At 34.1% G+C, this 19566-nt stretch overlaps 3 protein-coding genes and 1 long non-coding RNA gene across 6 annotated transcripts; 2 read left to right on the top strand and 2 right to left on the bottom strand.

The window, feature by feature from the left end:
* Nucleotides 1-1252: 1252 nt before the first annotated feature.
* LOC109121034 (protein NRT1/ PTR FAMILY 8.1-like) lies at nucleotides 1253-6449 on the top strand. 3 transcript variants are annotated; one of them, XM_019215458.3, is made up of 5 exons: nucleotides 1253-1408; nucleotides 3620-3752; nucleotides 3832-4049; nucleotides 4526-5073; nucleotides 5334-6449. In XM_019215458.3, exons 2-5 carry the CDS (start codon nucleotides 3647-3649, stop codon nucleotides 6160-6162), a joined length of 1701 nt encoding a protein of 566 aa, XP_019071003.1. In that variant the 5' UTR covers nucleotides 1253-1408; nucleotides 3620-3646; the 3' UTR covers nucleotides 6163-6449. The 3 variants fall into 3 exon arrangements, with proteins under 3 accessions (XP_019071003.1, XP_019071002.1, XP_069144854.1); XM_019215457.3 differs by lacking the exon at nucleotides 1253-1408 and adding an exon at nucleotides 2658-2801; XM_069288753.1 differs by lacking the exon at nucleotides 1253-1408 and having other exon boundaries at nucleotides 3048-3752.
* Nucleotides 6450-7385: 936 nt separating this feature from the next.
* On the bottom strand, nucleotides 7386-8655 carry LOC138338112 (uncharacterized). The gene is made up of 3 exons (XR_011211441.1): nucleotides 8521-8655; nucleotides 8264-8382; nucleotides 7386-7929 (listed from the first exon to the last, which is right to left on the bottom strand). It is a non-coding gene; the product is annotated as an uncharacterized lncRNA (long non-coding RNA).
* Nucleotides 7577-8776, top strand: LOC101253615 (uncharacterized). Its single transcript, XM_004246292.5, has 2 exons — nucleotides 7577-7927; nucleotides 8009-8776. The coding sequence occupies exons 1-2, from the start codon at nucleotides 7577-7579 to the stop codon at nucleotides 8450-8452; spliced, it is 795 nt and encodes a 264-aa protein (XP_004246340.1). The 3' UTR covers nucleotides 8453-8776.
* Nucleotides 8777-11043: 2267 nt separating this feature from the next.
* Nucleotides 11044-15376, bottom strand: LOC101243633 (pentatricopeptide repeat-containing protein). The gene is made up of 2 exons (XM_004246799.4): nucleotides 11309-15376; nucleotides 11044-11209 (listed from the first exon to the last, which is right to left on the bottom strand). The coding sequence occupies exon 1, from the start codon at nucleotides 13451-13453 to the stop codon at nucleotides 11390-11392; it is 2064 nt and encodes a 687-aa protein (XP_004246847.1). The 5' UTR covers nucleotides 13454-15376; the 3' UTR covers nucleotides 11044-11209; nucleotides 11309-11389.
* Between the last annotated feature and the right edge of the window lie 4190 nt (nucleotides 15377-19566).

Below are 19566 nucleotides of genomic sequence, written 5' to 3'. Positions count from 1 at the left end.
AATGGAACCTTTATATTTGTTTGACCAAGCTTTAAAGAAGTCAAAAATGCTTATTTTAATGAATCGAGGTGTTTGCCTAAGTTTTCCAGAGAAGATATTACTCCACTATTTACCCCAAAGTACTTTTTAAGTTTAAACTTTGGTCAAACACAACTTAGTAATCTAAAATGCAAAAGTATTTTTCAAGTTAATTACCTACATAAACTATTTCAAAAATATTTTTAAAATTTTTCTCTTAAAAATATTAACGAATTTTAAAAGTTTGATCAAACAGACTAATTAGGATCTGCCTTTGCACTGTTAACTGTCTTTATCAGCTAAAGACTAAATAAGTAGTCCAAGAAATGGATACTTTTGTTGATAAGAAGTGCAATGATACTTATTTTGTTATTCAAATAGTGATTGATTGATTCTTTCTTATCTGCCAACATTGACAAATATATAATTTAACATAAATATGAGGAAATGATGATAACAAACAATATGAACCATTATTTCCCAAGTACTAACAGTTCAATCTATATTTTGTGACGAAGAAAAATCTTGATGTAACTGATAAAGTTATTGTCATATGATAAGTTAGAAATCACGTTCAAGGTTTGAAAATAATCTCTTATAAAAATACAGGGTGAAATTAAGCGTAAAATTGACCATTGATGTAACTGATAAAGTTATTGTCATATGCCTATTTCTTTTTTTCTTCTTTTACTTCTTTTGTACTCTCATTCTTCAAATTTTTGAAAAGTGAAAGCAATACTTATCAAAAATATCAATTAGTAGTTAAAAAGTGTTAAATAAAATAAATTGTAAAAAATTTTTAAAAGAATTTTCAAGCATCACAACAAGTATATTAAAGTGGGGATATATCAATAATTATCAAGTACGAACTTCATGAATCAAATTCTATGACTACCTCTCATTTATGTAAAATTTGTCAATTTAAATTATTAACATCTTATCTAAAATTAATAATTGAAAAAAAAATCACGTACAAAAATATATTAAATTATATTATGTATCTAAGAAGTTTTTAAAAACTTGAATAAATACATATCATGTTTATTTAGATTTTAAGCATGTAACTAAAATTTTGTTCTAATTATATTAAGCCGATGTTCACACTCTTTCATTTCTGCCAGTTGTAGTTGAGTTAATTAGAATAAAAGATCAAATGTTCACACTCTTTATTTTTGCCAATTATAGATTATTAAGTACAATAAATAAAACAATATATAAATTGTTCATACTTTTTATTTCTATCAATTATAGTTTAAGTACAATAAATAAAACTTAGTTAGAGGATGAACAGTTGATCGGAAGATAACTTCGATTAGGTATACATATAAAAGTTCACATTCTGCTAATTACGTATCAAACACAAAGATTGTGAAGATAAACTATAATTAAGGTACACTTTCTACTCACATTCAACACTTTGTATAATGACATAATATTCAACCTTGAAAAAGGATTGAAGTTTTTTTTTTCGGTGTCTCGGAGAAACACGTTATATCAAGGTCTTTTTTATATTCAAAATTTAAACTCGAGACATCTTATTAAGGAAAGAACATTCTCATCTAATACTGAAGTTATTTCTTCTCATTTAAGAGCCATGAATAAATAAATATTTCGATCCCACTATATTTCGTGCTATTTAAGGAAATTCAATCTCATTGATTGTTGAAGAGGTTTTTTTTTATGGAATTTTGGAATCTCCAACTAATCTAAAATTGTCTGAATTGGATTAATTTAAAAAGATTTATAAGTTATGCTATATAAAAAAATAAGATTTATATAATTTATTATTATGATAATTATTATTTTATCATTATTATTATTATTATTATTAAAGTTTTGTTAACGTGAAATAGCTAGGTGAAAAAGAAAAATGGGCCTAATTAATTTATGAATGTTTACATAAACATTGAAAAATATTAAATTCATAGTCATTTGGAGTTGATTTGGACGAACTTTGAAGCAAGATACGTTCATTAGTACTTAACACAAAAAAATTATGAAGATTAATCAAAATTTAATCGTTAATCCCTTGGAATTATGAGGATTTTTTGGTCATTGATGATCCATTAAGATTACGATTAGACAAATTTTTCCATTAATTTCAAAATTTGTAAGGATTTGATCATAAATCCTGAAGATTACTATAACAAGTTAAGTTTCATCCACCAATTTTAAATCCTAATGAGTTGTCAAAATTTTGTTACATATGACAATTTATTCTAAAAAAATATTTCTTAACCAAACTATTAAGTCAATATTTTTATTTTTAAAGTGAAAAATGATATTTGAAAATTACAGTTATTTTTGACCATGAATATAAATTGAAAATGTTTTTGACTTTTGGTCTGTACTCTGAAGTTAAAAAAAAAGTAAAAACACATTTTATTACTTTTCAAATTTAAGAAAATTTTAAAATTCAACCAAACATATCTAATGTAATTCAACTCTCAAAAAAAAAAATTCATGGTCAAACGTCTTCTTAAAATTTAAACGGGGCATTGAAAACATTTCCTATTTTAGCATATCGTCCCATAGTTGTCAAAGGATAGTAAAAATTTATTTTTGTGCATATAGACTATTGAACTAAGTATACAATTTTAGATAATAAATATTTTTTTTAATTATTATTATTATTATTATTTATTTATTTTCTCCAACAAAGTTTATATAAAGTTAGTAACTAGAAAATCTGAGCTGTTTCAGTAACACCCCTTTATATTCTCACATTCCTCAACTTCAACATTTTACTCTGCCGCCTCCTTTCTCTCAAACCCCACAAGAAGGTATTTTTCAATTTTTTATATATCTATATTATATAATACTATAATCATCATCATATATATATGTCATGTGTATGCAATGTATTAAATTTAATGGATGCAATGTATTAAATTTAATGGATGCAATGTATTAAATTTAATGGATTTTCGTTACGTAGAATCAATCACTAATGCTTGTATCAGACCAGACACTTATTTGAACATGTGATGCTTTGTGCAACTTTCTCAGTTTTGAGTTATTCTACCTTCGAAAAAGGACTTTCTCAGTTTTGAGTTATTCTACCTTCGAAAAAGGATTTAACATATATATATACATCAATAAAATTGAAGGATTTTTTATTATTACTTTTTGGTGTGATTTTTTTGTTTTCTGATTATCTCAATTTTGCTTTTACAACCTGATTTTTACGTATAGATAATTTAATAGATCTTCGAATCAATCACTAATATTTGTGTCATGCTTCGGATGTGACCCTTCCTTAGACTCTGTGTGAACACAGAATGACTGCTCTATTATTAGTGTTGTTTTGTTTTTGGGGTCCACCTTTTGCCAATTGGTATCCTTTTGTTTATCTCATATGTGGTGATCTTGGAATAATTTATCGTCGAAAAGTTATATTATACGTATAAAGGTTTATTTTTTTATTTGTAAAGATAGTGAATTTTGATGTCTGTTGGTTCCGTTGTATGTTTTACTTCATTCTGTTATGAATCTCCTTAGTGAAAATCCTAGCGTCAAAGCCCATAAATGTTGTTCTTGTTTAGATTTCAAAAATCTCCAATGTGTAACAGAGGTGTTTGTATGATTGTTTGCCCTTTAGGCTGTTGCATTGTTTTGATCTAGTTGAATGGATAGCGATGATGACTATACGAAGGATGGGACCATGGACATCTATAAAAGACCTGCTAACAAGAAGAAAACCGGAACCTGGAAGGCTTGCCCTTACATTCTTGGTATGATGTTTCTCTTAATCCATAGAAGTAGTTGTGTTAGAATAATGTCGTTGACATGTATAGGTTTTTGAATTTACAGGGGATGAAGCATGTGAGCGTTTGGCGTACTATGGTATGAGTACAAATTTGGTGAACTATATTCAAAAGAGGCTCAATCTAGGTGTTGCTTCTTCTTCAAAAGCTGTAAACAATTGGTCTGGAACCTGCTATGTCACGCCATTGATTGGAGCATTCTTGGCTGATGCCTATCTTGGCCGCTACTGGACAATTGCTGGTTTCTCATTCCTTTATATCATTGTTAGTACTAAATGGCTCTTCTTAGTTTTTTTACTTTTTCATGTTCTTTGATAGGAGGTCGTGGAGGTTAGTAGGTAGTTGAGAGTTGTTGTATTACTAGCCTATTCATGTATTTGGCTTGGTGGTAGTATAGAGCATCGTGTCAGTAGTATTAGCCTTTTCATGTAGTCCGTATATTTTGGTATTTGATACCATTTGCACCTTCTTGTTGTTGTTGTTGTTGTTATGGTACCTTCCATTTATGCTCTGCATTATCTGTCATGTTTCTCTCCGAGGTAGTGGTAAGGAGTGCTTAGACTCTACCCTTCCAAGACCCCACTTCGTGGGATTTCATTGGGTAAGACGTTGTTGTTGATGGTCTTTGACTTTAGCAAGTACACATTAGAAGTAGTGGTAACAAGATGTCCTGATGTTTCTTTTTACTCGAGCACACTGATTTTGGCGGAGGAATTGATGAACTTCACCTGTTTATGTAGGGAATGACACTCCTGACGTTATCTGCTTCTGTAAAAGGGATAAGGCCATGTAATAATGGTACTTGCAACCCAACATCGTCACAGAGGGCAGCATTCTTTGTTTCGATCTACTTGATTGCCTTTGGAACTGGTGGTATCAAACCTTGCGTCTCTTCCTTTGGGGCAGATCAATTTGATGACAATGATGAAAACGAAAAGAAGAAGAAGAGTTCCTTCTTTAACTGGTTTTACCTCTCAATCAATGTCGGTGCTCTTATCGCTTCATCAGTTCTAGTGTATATACAAAGCAATGTGGGCTGGGGCTTGGGTTTTGGTGTTCCAGCTGTGGCTATGGCCATTGCACTAGTGTTTTTCTTTTCAGGTACCCGTCTATATAGGCTCCAACCACCAGCAGGGAGTCCCCTGACTCGCATATTTCAGGTGTTTGTTGCGTTTATTAGAAAATGTCATGTCAAAACTCCTCATGACGATACTCTTCTGTATGAGACTGCTGATACAGAATCCATCATCGTAGCAAGCCGCAAGCTTGAGCACTCAGACGAGTTCAGGTAACTCTACAATCCCACTGTAACCTTTCTGAAGTGAACTCTTAAACACTCTGACATTGAGGTGTCTAGACGTGCATTCTCAAAGTCAGAGTGTTTAGTTGTCAGTTGAGGCAAAGTTAACGTGTCAGTCTTAACTATGCCTTTTAGCAACTGTAGCCATAGGACGTGATATTCATGAATACTTGTCTATCTATCTCGAATATGTGAATTGCAACTCTATAGTTTGCTAATATACTGGCCACTTCAAAAATGGAACTAAGGTTCTTTGACAAGGCTGCTGTGGAAGCTGAATCTGATAAAGTCGATGGATTAGTGAATCCGTGGAGGCTCTGCACAGTGACTCAAGTTGAGGAGGTGAAGTCGATCATCCGTCTACTCCCAATATGGGCTACTGGTATCGTGTTTTCCTGTGTCTACGGTCAGATGAGCACCATGTTTGTTAACCAAGGCAACGTAATGGACAATCACATTGGACCTCACTTCAGGATTCCATCAGCATGTCTATCCATATTTGACACAGTGAGTGTTATTTTCTGGGCGCCTGTATATGACCTTTTCATCGTTCCCTTGGCACGAAAGTATACAGGCAACGAACGAGGATTCACTCAGCTGCAAAGAATGGGCATTGGTCTTGTTATATCAGTATTTGCCATGGCTTGTGCTGCAGTTCTGGAGACCATTCGACTTGACATGGTAAGAAAGAACAACTACTATGACAGCGAATACGTTCCTCTGAGCATCTTCTGGCAAGTTCCTCAATACTTTTTGATTGGATGCGCTGAGGTGTTCACATTCATTGGTCAACTGGAGTTCTTCTATGACCAGGCACCTGATGCTATGAGAAGTTTGTGTTCAGCACTGTGTCTTACAACTACTGCATTAGGTAACTACCTAAGTTCTCTACTCGTTACAATCGTGATGAACGTGACCACAAGGCACGGGAAGTTTGGATGGATTCCAGATGAGTTGAACAGAGGCCACCTTGATTACTTTTACTGGCTATTGGCATTTCTCAGCATCATCAACTTTTTCATTTATCTGTGGATCTCCAAATGGTACACTTACAAGAAGATTGCTGGAAAAACCTAAACATGGAGCGTTTATTCTTCTGTAGATATGGATTACAATAGCTGCTGGTTCCGATGCTTCTAATCTATCCATGGATTTTTATTTTATAAACATCAGTTATGCATGATCCTAAGTGATGAACGCGTTGTTGATTAATCTTAGTCTTGTTTTTGAGACTTGTGTTTATCAGTATGATGGCGTTTCTTTGCCATGGTCATCTCGAGGCTTTCTTCTATAGCATCTTTCATATTTGTTAATGCTAATATTATTGGTCATCCCAGTTTGGAGTAAGTGGAATGTGTTACAAACTTGGACTTGTTATTTGTATGATCTTAGCTAGTTCATTCACTTTATTTGACGATGTGGTGAAGATGCTTAGATGTGGTGCTAGTAAGTGACAAACATAAAAGAAAATGCCTTTAATATCCGTAACTTAGATTATGACTGTTCTGATAAGTTGTGACTTTTTTCAAAGGGGTGTGATTTTTTTCAATAAGTTGTGACTTCTTGAAAAAGTCATGATTTTTCAGATAAGACACAAAAAATATTTGTTTATATTACCTTTGTTGACCATAAATAGAGGGATTTCCTCTCATTTTTTAACCACAATATTTACTAAACTTCTACTCTTCTTCTTACATTTTAAATTGTTTTTATGTCATTTATTGTCGTTGAGTGAATTCGGAGTTTAGCTGAATATGAGGTATCACTATTCTGATGAAGTAAGTCATTCTATTTCCATAACCTCGAGTACTTGAAGAAAATAATAGAAGGTTGATGAAATAATAATTACTGTTTTGCTTAATATGTACATTAGTATGTAATGTTCAAATATATGAAGTTAACATGATGTAATCTAATTTGTAATGATGTATTGTTTTGTTAAAATGTTTCGAATTTTCTTTTTTTTTAAAAAAAAAAACTATCAATAAATGTGAAAATATGTGAATATATAAAATGCAATTGTTCTCTTCACATATTCATATGACATCTAAACAAATTAACGTAGAATACACACGCAAAACACATCTGGTTAGATGATAAGAAAAATACAAAACAATTATAATAATCTATAAGATAGTATTAATGAGATAAGGCTATTTACATGATTGAACCTCATCAAATTGAAATAAATGAATACATAATTACATTTAACTCGTAAAATTTTCAAAAGTTCTCTTTATTTTATTAAAATTCATGCCAAGTCACTCTTTTTAAAACGGAGAGGGATTTCAAATCTTCGCTTAAATAAGCAAATACTATTTTCTATAACATATATATTTTTGAAATTTGTAATACACGTGTCAAAATATACATATATATATATAAACTGACCCGTTTTCAATGGATAAGGTAATTCAATCAGAGGTACACAAACACTTGAACTTTTCATAGTTAACACTCACTAGCTATTCTCACAACACAAATTCGAAGGATGATTCATCTAAAACCAATTCACTATTCTATGACACCAAATCAACATGTATTTTTTAACAGAACAAGTCATTTCCAAAGGAAAGACCTCGTTCGCTGCCTCTGCAAACCAAATGATTCAAATTCAGACTCAGAAGCAACTCCACCTCCACCTACGCCGCCTCCTCAAGGAGACTCCCGTCAGCAGGAACTGCTTGCAATGATAGCACAGCTTCAAACACAGAAAGTCCGTCTTACTGATTATTTAGACGAAAGATCGGCTTATCTATCACAGTTTGCTGAAGATGCCAATACTGAGATTGACCAAATTGGTGAAAATGCCCTCAAAGAGCTTGATGAAGCTGGTGAAAGGGTCTGTCGTACAGAAAATGGAATTTTAATTTCATCCAAATACACAGCTTTTGAGTATTATTTATTTTTCTTTTCCGCGCAGATAATGGGAAATATAGAGAGCCGGATGCAAGCTTTTGAGGAATCAGTAGAGTTAAACAAACAGGAGATTGAAGAGAACGAGAAGAAGCTGGCAGATTTCGTAGACCAAATGGAGGAGGAGAAAAATGAAGGGCTTTTCTTTAAGAACTTAGGGCAAAAACAACCGGTGGATAAAGCAAAAGCTAAGAAGGAAACAGAGAAGATGAAGCAACTCAATAAAGAAATTGCTGAGTCAAATACTAGAAAGAATATCTACCTTGCACTTATGGGCCTCGTGGTAGTTGGGATTACGAATGCCTTGATCTCTTCACCGTCTGACCTGGGAAAGAGTGCAGTTCTTGGAGTGATCTTGGTGGGTTTGCTTTCTCAAGTCATCTACGAGCAGAAAGTGTTATCAGAATCAGAAACAAAGCAAAAGCAGACATCTGAAGAAGAGAAAAAGTGAAATCATCTCTTCCACTGGTTGTACAAAAACAGCAAAATGTTAAATATTAATGTAGCATGAGCTATAACCTCAAATAAAACGATATTATTAGAGGCTGATATATCATGCCGATTTTTCTCTTGCATCAGCGTATCCAAGTCCCATGGCAACTGCAGCCACCAAAGCTGGATACATGTAAGATGCTTCATATTGATCAACAAAATAGGACATGTCAACTTATACTTTGTAGAGATAGGGGTGGACATCGATCGGTTCAGTTTTTCATATTTCTTTCGGTTGCTTTGTTTTTCAATTTGTGAATGAGAAAACCAAAACTTAAGGGCAGTCTTTGATCTAGCCGAGCTGGTACAGAATACCCGGCTTTAGAGCTTGATGCAGTCAAACTTTACCTTATTTCAAGGTTGCCGCAAAGCAACATTAACCAAAAATAATTTGGTTCAATTTTTCTGGCTGTCTATAATTTTGAAAAAGGTTCTGCCAATTCTTTTTTCCATGAATGGGGTAAAACGAAAAAAAAACTGGGCAAAATCAAAAGATAATTTGTTTACTTAAAGAGTAGCCTGCTGACAACATTCTCTCCTCATCTCCAGTAAGAAGAAATACACTTAACTCAGTGTTATTCAAAGCAAAAAGCGCAAAAAAGCTGTAAGGTCTTTTGGGGCTCTGAGCACAAATAAAGTGTGGGCTTTAATTAAAAAAGGCACAAAGGGAGAAAAAATATAAATATATATGTTTAGTCCAAGACTAATAATTTGTAAGCATGAATGACAATTATATGAACAAAGAAATTGATAACTGAGACAAACAGAAATATCAATTGTTTAGTATTGACTCTTCAGAAGAGATCCATTGGCAAGGGAAGTATGCCTTTGAACCATGATGATGCCACTAAAGAACACATTAAGTGAGGCCGAAGCGCTCAACACGTTTTGAGCTCTCTTCAAGGCTTAAGCGCACCTTTGATAACAATTGTACACAATTTAGTTTAACCTATAATTTTGATGATTTATAAAGAGGCAACAAAATATTCGGAGGCCTTCGTTCAATTGGAATGTAACATTTTTATTTGAAGAAAATGTTCAATAATCAATGGGTTATGTGCTTGATAACAAAAAAATAGTCGGTGTTTTTGGCACTAAGGGATAGAAGTCCGAAATCTAAATATGAATATTGGCAGCATATCTCAAGCACAAAAGTAGAAGCTATGATCAAAGTCCCTGATTCACTAAGTTCCTAAATGGATTGTGAATTTTTTCCCCTTAACAATTATGTAGGTATTTCGAATTGTGGATCTAGCGATCCCAAGTACTATCCTTTTGTGTTACAATCTGATAGCAATTCTGTCTTAAAAAACTCAGTGAAGTAAAATATGAGTCAAATAATCTTTCTTCTTAACTTACCATTTAAGCCTTTCACATTTTCTCTAATTTGAAATTTTTTTAGATTCTCTACAAAGATAGGAACTCATAGCAACTTATGTTTTGAGTTAGGTATCGTGTTATCAAAGGTGAAAAGCACAAAAAAGCTCTATTGGGGCTTTAAGCGAAAAGCGCAAATAAAACATCGGCTTTAATGAAAAAAGGCGCAAAGAGAGAGTTCAAAACTAAGATTTTACAAACATGAATAACAAATATATGAACAAAGAAATTGGAAGAAAAAATATAGTAATGTGAAATATCAATTATTTTTTAAAAAAATTAGTAATGGGAATGAATGGGAATGTGAATATCAATTATTTAGTGTTGTCTCTTCAACAGAGGCTCGTTGACAAGGATAAGCATGTCTTATAACCTTGATGACGACACTGAAGCCACATAAAGCGAGGCGAGGCACTCAACACATTTTGAGTCTCGCTTTAGGACTTAAGTGCGCCTTTAACAATACTACTTAGGTAGCATACTGCTACCGGTTCTGGTTCGACAAGCAGTCCATTCATACATTAGGTGTGACAGAGAGTGCATGCACAATTGCCCTCAAAGAGTTCCAAGGTCTAAAAGAAACACTGAGAAGTCAAATTGATAAAAAAATCCCTACATGCACAGAACACCCAGGGTGGCATAATAAAGGGAAACATCTTCAAAATGGAGATGTCTGATTTGATCTATGACAATCATAAATAACCCCCACATCCCCCTCCCCAATCAGGCAGGCAATAGGCTTGATTCTGCCGTACCCATAACCAATTATTTGGATGATATTTTTTTGTTTTACCAACATGTGTAGATAGCAAAAGGAATCCAAGGATATTAGCAATACCTTAACATTAAGAATATCTCATCCCAACAAACAGCCCAAATTTGTTGCACAAACATCTTGATTGCCTCTGCTTTCCCTTTTCATTTTTCTGCACCAGAAAGACATGGAATAAAGTCTGGTACTTCACTGAACAAAAGCATAATCAAGCTTATCAGTAGCTATGAGATGCAGGGAAGGTTTCACTGCCACTCAGATATAATTGAGTTGGCAGCATATTTCTTTCAAAATTCAGTATTTTAGTGTCTAAATCACAACTCACAAGAATACCATTCCATCTGTATCAACCAACAGAATCTTAAATTGCTTCTGAAAGAAGCACACAACAAAAACCACACCTGAGTAAAGGAGCATTGTGCTTCTGGTTGGTTATCCCATTTTGCCAAAATGCAAAATCATCTACTCACCTGACTTGAGTAGAGAGCTCACTTACAACTTAAAACAAGAAATATCATAAACATGTCCGACAAACTTGGCATGATAGTGAGAGTAATAATGACAGCCCTGCAACCATGAAGATATGCTTCTCTTAGTACATTGTGAGGTTACAAATGCAGGAACACAAATCTAGGATACTGAAGAGCAACAGAAAGGAGATTAGACCTGCAGCTGAACTTCATGCTCGGGTCAGAAATTAGTATCAGAAACAACCGGGTGTGTACTTCATAAATATCGTGTTAGAGCTCAGCCATAAATAACTGCTCTGACAAGTATATTCCATGTAATTGCCGTTGGACGGATTTTCCTATTAAGGGCATCACTAAAGAATAATATAGCATCCGACATTCTATGGCAAGAACAAAGCCCCTTAAGAGTAATATTATAAGAAATAATATCCGGCTGAAACCCACCTTTTAAAATGAAAGCCCAAACAGCTGAAGCATTTTTGCAGTCTCTAGCTTTATAAAATCCCTCCATAAGGGTGTTATATGTGACGAGATTCGGGAGACATTCCCATTGGCTCATGCTCAAAAAGAGCTGCAATGCGTTATCAAGGTTTCCAGCAGAGCAAAGGCCGTGAATTATAATGTTAACCATGGTCACATCAGGCTTGAATCCCTTGCTAACAATTTGACTCAATAATTTCAGGGCCAGGTCTACCTTTTTGCTTTGGCAAAGGCCATCCATCAATAAGCTATATGTTATCATGTCCGGCGTCCACCCTTTCTGCAGCATGTCCTCCACAAGCTTATAGGCATCACCAAATCTTTCAGCTTTGCATAATCCATCAATCAGCACATTATAGGTTACTACTGTTGGCGAACAATTCCGACTACTCATTTCACCAAAAAATCTGAGTGCTTCTGCAATTTTAGATGCTTTGATGAAGCCATTGATTAGTGCATTGCAAACATGAGAACTTAGTGTACATCCCTGTTTAGCCATCAAATCAAGTATAGCATTTGCTTCTTCCAATCTTCCTTCTCTGCACAACCCCTTAACAATAGATGAGTACGCATATGAATCCATGCATCTTTCTCCTTGATTTTCAGCTTGCAAGACCTTCAAAGCCTTGTTCACATACCCATTGTCACACAACCCTTGAATTAGTATTCCGTAAGATGTTGAATCAGCAACAACGCCATTCTCATTCATAAGCTTCCAAACAGAAACCGCTTCATCCACCATTCGATTCTCAAACAAACCTCTCATCAATATATTATAACTAGTAACGTTGCGACAATCTTCCTTCCCCATCAGCTCCCACAACTCAAAACACTTTACAATCTCCCCGACCTTACAATAACCATTAAGCAAAGCACCATATACCACAACATCAGGTGATAGTCCAGTCTCAATCATTTCCTTAAAAATCCTCTCAGCCCCATTGACATTGCCCAATTCACACAAACCATGAATCAATGTACTACACGTAAACAAGTCCATTTTTTGTGCATTTTTCTTCATCCTGTCCCAGAGTTCCAATCCCTCATTAAACTTACCACATCTACATAAACCATTAATCATGACATTATAGCTAACCACGTTAGGGTAAACATTCGACCCACTATTCAACCGCGCCCAAATTTTCTTACCACTATCATAATCACCACTTTTCAAAAATCCATCAATTAAAATATTATAACAGGTCACATCTGGATACAACCCTCTTTCAAACATTTCATCAAACACCTCTAAGGCCTTACCCAAATGTCCATTCTTGGCAAGTCCATTGATCAAAGTTCCATAAGTATACACATCTGGCATCAACTTACTTTCCCACATCCAATCCAACAACTCTTTTGCCTTATCAAATTGCCTCTTTTTACAAGCAAGTTTAATCAAAACATTATAAGTTTCCAAATTTGGAGACACACCCATTGTTCCAAAATACTTAAAAAACAACTCAGCTCTACTCAACTGATTCGAAACAACGAAAGCATTAAGCAATGTATTAAAAGACCTAACCCCAGGTATACAACCAAAAATATTCTTCATATTCTGAAAAATTTCCATAGCTTTATCAACCATGGAATTCTTCGCATACCCTTTAATTACAGTCAATGCAACATCCTCAGAGCATAAACATTTCTGGGTTTGAATCATATGAACTATTCGGGTCATGTGAGGGATGAATCTTTGGTCGGAGAGTTTCCTGAGAATATGGTGGAAGATAATGGAGTCGTGAGTGTAATTTGGGTGTTGAGAAGCTATATCGAATAAGGAGAGTGCAGCGTTGGGATTCTTCTCGGATTTGAGAAGCTTTAAGAGGGATTTTGGGGAAAGCTTCTTGGGTAACATCGCCATGAGGTGAAAGAGTTCTCTTTGTTGGATTTTTCAGTCTCATTGTTGCATTCTTAGCATTGAAATTTATGTGTGATTTCAGTAGGAAGAAGAAATCTTACTGCCGGTGTAGATTTCTGGTTTTCAGAACCTCCATTTTTGCTCTTTCAGCTGCTGTCTTTGAAAGTGAAATTTAACTTAGCCGAAAGAGTAGCGGCGGCAAACTTACAATGCCTAATGACGGAAGCAGAAATACATAGTTAAAATAGTGAGAAAATTAAGCCACGTCAAATAAGTCTCGTTATTATTTTTAGTGACAGATTAATCAAGGGTGGTCAAATTTTCTTTAAAGTGTAATTAACTAATTATGAGATCAAATTAATAGTTTAAAATTTTTTAATCTTTCATAAAATATAAAAAAATATAAATAATTCAAATCAAATCATTTTTAAAAAAAAACCTTTTCATCTTGCCTCCTCTCTTTTCTCTCTTCTTTTCTTCCTCCCTTGGGTGATTGTTCATCTTCTTTCTTAGAAATTTAAAAATTCGTTGTTACTCTCCCTCTGCAGTTGTTACTCTTCCTCTCCAGGCCTCCATTACTCTCTCATCTTTCTGAACTGTAATTGTGTTCAACTAGAAATGAGTAAGTTGTTTTTTTGAAATACTTTACGATTTTCGAAGTTTTTTTTTGGGTTAATGAACAATAAATTATTTTGTAGGTGTAAAAAATAAATAATTGACTTAATGATATGTATTATTTATCATTTTTTAAAGAAAATCAGCCAACTCAAAAAATCCTTATTTTGTAGAAATGTATATGTATTGTTATCATTCAGGAAAAGTCATTTTTTTTTGCTGTTGTTGTTCTTTTTTTTTTCCATTTTGTTGATATGATTTTAGAAATATAGTGTTGTTTACATTGTTTCGGCGTCCAAAATATATTTAGTGTATGTTGCCACATTTTAGTGATATGTTGGTCATCTATTGCCACATAAGATTCAAATGTTGCAATAATCTGTACAGACGCGTCAACATATGATGCATTTGTTGCTACATAAGAGGTATATGTTGCGAAACATCAGGTACATATGTGGCAACATATTCATAATTTATCGCAACAGACTATCCATCGGTTGCAACATACTGCTATTATTATTTTATAATGAATTGTAAAATTGATATGTTGGTCATCTGTTGACACATAAGATTCAAAATGTTGCAATAATCTATACAGATGTGTCAACACATGATGCATCTGTTGCTACATAAGATGTATATGTTGCGCAACAGCAGGTACATATGGGTAACATATTGAATTGTAAAATCTCAATATTTTTTTATTTACCTTGTAGATGAAATGATACAAAAAGTTTCATCCATGACAACAACTCAATCTTCTAACATGAAATGCTTTTTTTGTCGATGCGAAGAATGTGAGCAACAACATGATTATTTTATTAGTCGTGTTAAAAAAACTCACTGATATTGTTAAAAAAATGTCTCATAATATTGATGTGCAAAGATCTAAGAAGACTTCACAACCTTTGAAATGTAGGAGGTTGAAAAAAAATCTATTTTTCAAGCACTTTCTATGATTATTGAGAAGAAAAAAAGCAGAAGAAGGCAAAGGAGGAGAAGAAGAATGAGGAGAAGGAAAGGATAAGAATGCAAAGAAGGAGAAGAAAAAGAAGGCAAAGGAGGAGAAGGAAAGGGAGAAGAAGGCAAATGAAGAGAAGGAGAAGGAGAAGAAGTCAAAACAAGAGAAGGAGAAGGAGGAGAAGAAGAAGACAAAGGAGATGGAGATTGAGAAGGAGAAAGAGAAGGAGAAGGATAAGAAGAAGAAGGCAAAGGAAATGGAGATGGAGAAGCAGAAGGAGAAGAAGAAGGCAAAGGTGATGTAGAAGGAGAAGGAGAAAGAGAGGGAGAAGGAGAAGGTGAAGCGGAAAGAAAAAACGACAGCGAAAAAGAAAGGGAAGAATGTCAAAGTTGTCAGTTGTGATGTGAAGTGTTAATATCCATTTGAAGGTTTTAACATTGACGACGTGGGTCCAACTGAACTAATGTCATCCTTCTCGCAATGGATAAACGAGGGTCTTTACAAGCATCATGCAAAAAAGTAAGTAAAGTAAAACTTTGGAACTATTATTAGAATTTCTTTTTGTTGTCCAATAAATAATAATTTATAATGATTACACAATTGCAGAGGAAACAAGGAGAATCACTACTTAGCCAGTTGGTCAAAACTTGAATTTGACCAACTTGATTTAGTAGTTGCATTTCCAATGAATAAGGATTGGTTCTACGTAATGACTCTACCCAACAGGTGCTGAAATGATAAGGTAAATTCATGCCCACTTTTATATGTATTGTTTAGTACATGAAAATATACAATTGAATTGATACACTTACTTGATACATGTGTGCAGTATGTGAATGTCATATTTACTATTTGCGTAAGAGATCGAAGCAAAAGATTCAGTCTAAATATCAATATACCAACACTAGTTGTTTTTTCAAAACATACTTTGACAATTCTAGTAAATATGAGGATAACATAATTGACATATTGAAAGGGTATGCTATACCTTCTGGAATGCCTTGGCACTTGACGGATGATGTTTATGTCCCTGTAAATAGTAACGGAAAATTTCATTGGGTCTTGGCAGTCGTTGCATTGAAAATGATGCATAAAAGTGTATGATTCTATGTCCTCAAATAGGTATAATACAAAACTATCCTCCGAGATTCAAAAGATGGCTACAATGTTGCCAAAGTACCTTGAGTTGAGTGGATTTTTTTAGAAAATGAGCGAACCAAGTGGTCAGTTCTTAAATGTTACCAAGGAAAGAACAAATCTTACCCATTCGAAGTCAGTCATGTTACTGGTATTGCCCAACAAGAAAGCAGTAGTCTGTAAGTATCACAATATTATTCTGTCTTACAACTATCGAAATGTAATGTTATTATATTTTCTGATTGATGATATACCATGCAAAGATTGTGGAATTTTTGTTGTTGCATACGCTGAGTATTTGAGTGATGGATTACAAGTACCATCATGTGGAATTAGTGCTGACACCCTTCGCTTGAGATATGCTTCACTCCTATGGAATTATGGGATTGTAAAGGCTCGAAATGGTTATGTTAGTGACAATGAAAATCCAGAGATGCGTAGACCTAAAAAAAGCAAAGATCGATGAAAATGTTGTGTTTACAACTATTGATTAGATACATAGGTGGTTATTTATTAAAATATTTTTTATGATTATTTCGATTTTGTTTAAACAAATGTCAATTATGATGGAAAAGATCAAAATTATATGTGGCAACAGAGCGAATCATCTGTAAAAACAGATAGTATATGCGTCGCAACATATTTAATTCTCTAGTAATAAACACAACAAAATTATATGTTGCAACAGATTGTATATTTGTAGCAACATATAGTATATATATGGCAACATATGTCACAGTTTGAATTATCCTAATCTAAAAAAAAATTAAACGACTTTAATAATTTTAATTTTTCCTCGATCTTCTCCTCTCCTCTCTCTCTCTCTCCTCTCTACTCTCTCTTCTATAAATGTGTCATTTCTTATTCCAAGATTTATTTAAATTCTCCTCTCTCTTTGCCAGTACACTTCTCTGATCCTTCTCTTCTCTTCTTCTCTTCCTTCTTTCACAGATCATCTTCTACAACAAAGCGGTGTTCTGTTGTCCTCGTAATTTCTACTTTATCGTTGGTATATATCTTATCAGGTAATATTTAATTAGGGTTTTATCTGCTTATTGCCTTGTTTTGACTTGTGATTATAGCTCGTGTGTGTGGCTTTCAAATATTTTATTTTTGTGGTTGTAGATACAAGTATAATGGCTCCTGTCAAAAGAAAACTTGATATTGATACATCTGACCAAACAAAGATCCAGAAGAAGGCTAAGTCTAAAATTTCTAGGAAGAGGAACGAAAAGACTACACTTTTAGAAAATCTTGCAACTGAAGCAGTTTCTTGTTCTCAAGCAGAAGTAGAATTTTGTCAAAAGGAATATGAACAAAGACAAGTAGTGGAGGAAGATGGAAAATAAGATGGAGTTGAGGAACAAGGGAAAATAAATGAAGTTCAGGAAGAAGAAGGGGAAAATACAGAGATAGTATTTGTGGCACAACAAGAAAAAATAAATGAAGTTCATGAAGAAGAACAAGAACTTCATGAAGAGTTCAATGCTAATGGTGATGATTGGATTAAAATCATCAATGCAGAAACTTCTTCTGTGCATTTGCAGTTTGATGTTAATGGTGACATCATCATTAGGTCTATCCTGGGAAGACCTTTCGTTTAATTCAGGGATATTCTCAAGAGAAATCAATTGAAAGATTTTTTTGCAGAAATAGTTGTTTTGGTCATTTTCTTGATTTATCCGTTGATCCACTTTCACGTTGTCAAATGACCATCGTGTTTTAACTTCTGAAAAGAAGGTTCATTTTTGAAAATCCAATAAGGATGAGATTCTAATTAATTATTGTGGCATGCCACTTTTCTTTGGCATAAGAGAGTTTTCCATAGTTACAGGGCTAAAATTTCATCCTCTTGTTGAGCCTATCCCTGAATACATTGTTAAAACAGAACCACGAAGAAAGAAAATAGTTAAAGAAGTAACAGAAGCAGGACAACAGTCACTTCCAACTGAGGAGCAGGACTTGATGTCCCTTATTGGCAAAAGCTTTAAAAATTCTGACTTATTAAGTTTGTTTGAACGGGAGGATACACAATGAAGCACAAGGAGTCATTGTGCTTACTTCGGTTTACACATAATATTCTTTTGCCGAAGGATCTGGGCAACAACATAGTTTTAAAGTATGTCAATTTTTGTCAAGATATTGAAGCTTTCAAGATCTACCCGTGGGGTCATGAGAGCTTTCACCTAACTGTCGACTACATGTTGAAGCCTTTAGGAGAAAAGACTAGTAACTTGTTTGGGTTTCCATGGGCTTTCATGGTAAAGTTGAATGTTTTTAATCTTTTTATATTATTAAGTAATAATTCATCATTTGATTATTGACAGGTTTTTCCTTTTTTACAAGCCTGGGCATTTGAAGTCATTCCTTAATTAACCAACCAAGTAATTGTAGCAGAAGAAAGATCATCCCCAAGGATGATGAGATGGTTGATGGCAAAAACAAAAACTACCAAAGAAGGGCATATTCGAGATCTTTTCAACCCTATTTTAGATGCAATAAGTTATTATTAGTATATTACAGGCATATGTTGCTACATTTGTGTCACATATTGATACAGATGATTAATCTGTTGCTACATGTGACACAAATGTTGATATAGATGAATCTTGTGTTGCGACATGTGCTACAAGTGTGGCTACATTGTCTGTTGCGACATGTGAAACAAATGTTGCTACAGACGAGCCATGTGTCGCAACATGTGACACATGTTGCTACAGATGATTCAACTGTAGCAATATTTGTGACACATGTCGCAACAGGAAATTCATCTTAAGCAACATTTGTGACACATGTTGCAATAGGCAATTCATCTATAGCAATAGATAATTCTTACTGATGAATCACTTGTCCATCCATGGATTACCCCAACAGAAGAGGAATTGCAAATGTCATATCTAATAACTCTGGGGTTGGTTGAAACTATTTTTTGATCCTGTTGTGGATAGACTTAAATTTGTGTTGGCTGGAGCAACAACCATAAAAAAAAGAGAGAGAGAGTTCCTAATGAAGTCATTAATGAATTAGTTGTTTTTTATGGTACTGCTACTGATGATGGTACTGGTGTTGGTGTTGATGATAGTGCTGGTGTTGGTGATGCTGCTGTTGGTGGTTGGTGCTGGTGCAGGACAACATGAAGGGGCTACCTCTTGTAGACGATGTTGTGGCTTTCTCTGTGAGAAATATATGAAACATGATGAAGATTCTATCATGTATCTACAAAAATTGAGTGAAGTTGTCAATGAATTAAAACACAAGAGGGTTGTGAAGGGCATTCTATCAAAGAATGTGCGGCATGCATATACTCCAAAGGTCAAGCGGAGAAAAGAATCATTTGCCAAGGTAATGCAAAATTTAAAGAGGAAGATGTTTGGAGAAATTGCAAGGTCCGTAATGGAGGAAG

This window comes from Solanum lycopersicum, chromosome 9 (assembly GCF_036512215.1).
Source record: "Solanum lycopersicum chromosome 9, SLM_r2.1".
Lineage (NCBI taxonomy): Eukaryota > Viridiplantae > Streptophyta > Magnoliopsida > Solanales > Solanaceae > Solanum > Solanum lycopersicum.
Note: the sequence above shows the minus strand (reverse complement) of the source record. Positions and strands in the feature narration are given on the sequence as shown.

Coding starts and splice junctions, on each gene's coding strand:
- LOC101243633 (XM_004246799.4), bottom strand. CDS start 13,453: ATGGCGATGTTACCCAAGAAGCTTTCCCCAAAATCCCTCTTAAAGCTT.
- LOC101253615 (XM_004246292.5), top strand. CDS start 7,577: ATGATTCATCTAAAACCAATTCACTATTCTATGACACCAAATCAACAT. Junction 7,928..8,008: donor TTGATGAAGCTGGTGAAAGG/GTCTGTCGTACA, acceptor TTTTCCGCGCAG/ATAATGGGAAATATAGAGAG.
- LOC109121034 (XM_019215458.3), top strand. CDS start 3,647: ATGGATAGCGATGATGACTATACGAAGGATGGGACCATGGACATCTAT. Junction 3,753..3,831: donor GGCTTGCCCTTACATTCTTG/GTATGATGTTTC, acceptor TTGAATTTACAG/GGGATGAAGCATGTGAGCGT. Junction 4,050..4,525: donor TCTCATTCCTTTATATCATT/GTTAGTACTAAA, acceptor CTGTTTATGTAG/GGAATGACACTCCTGACGTT.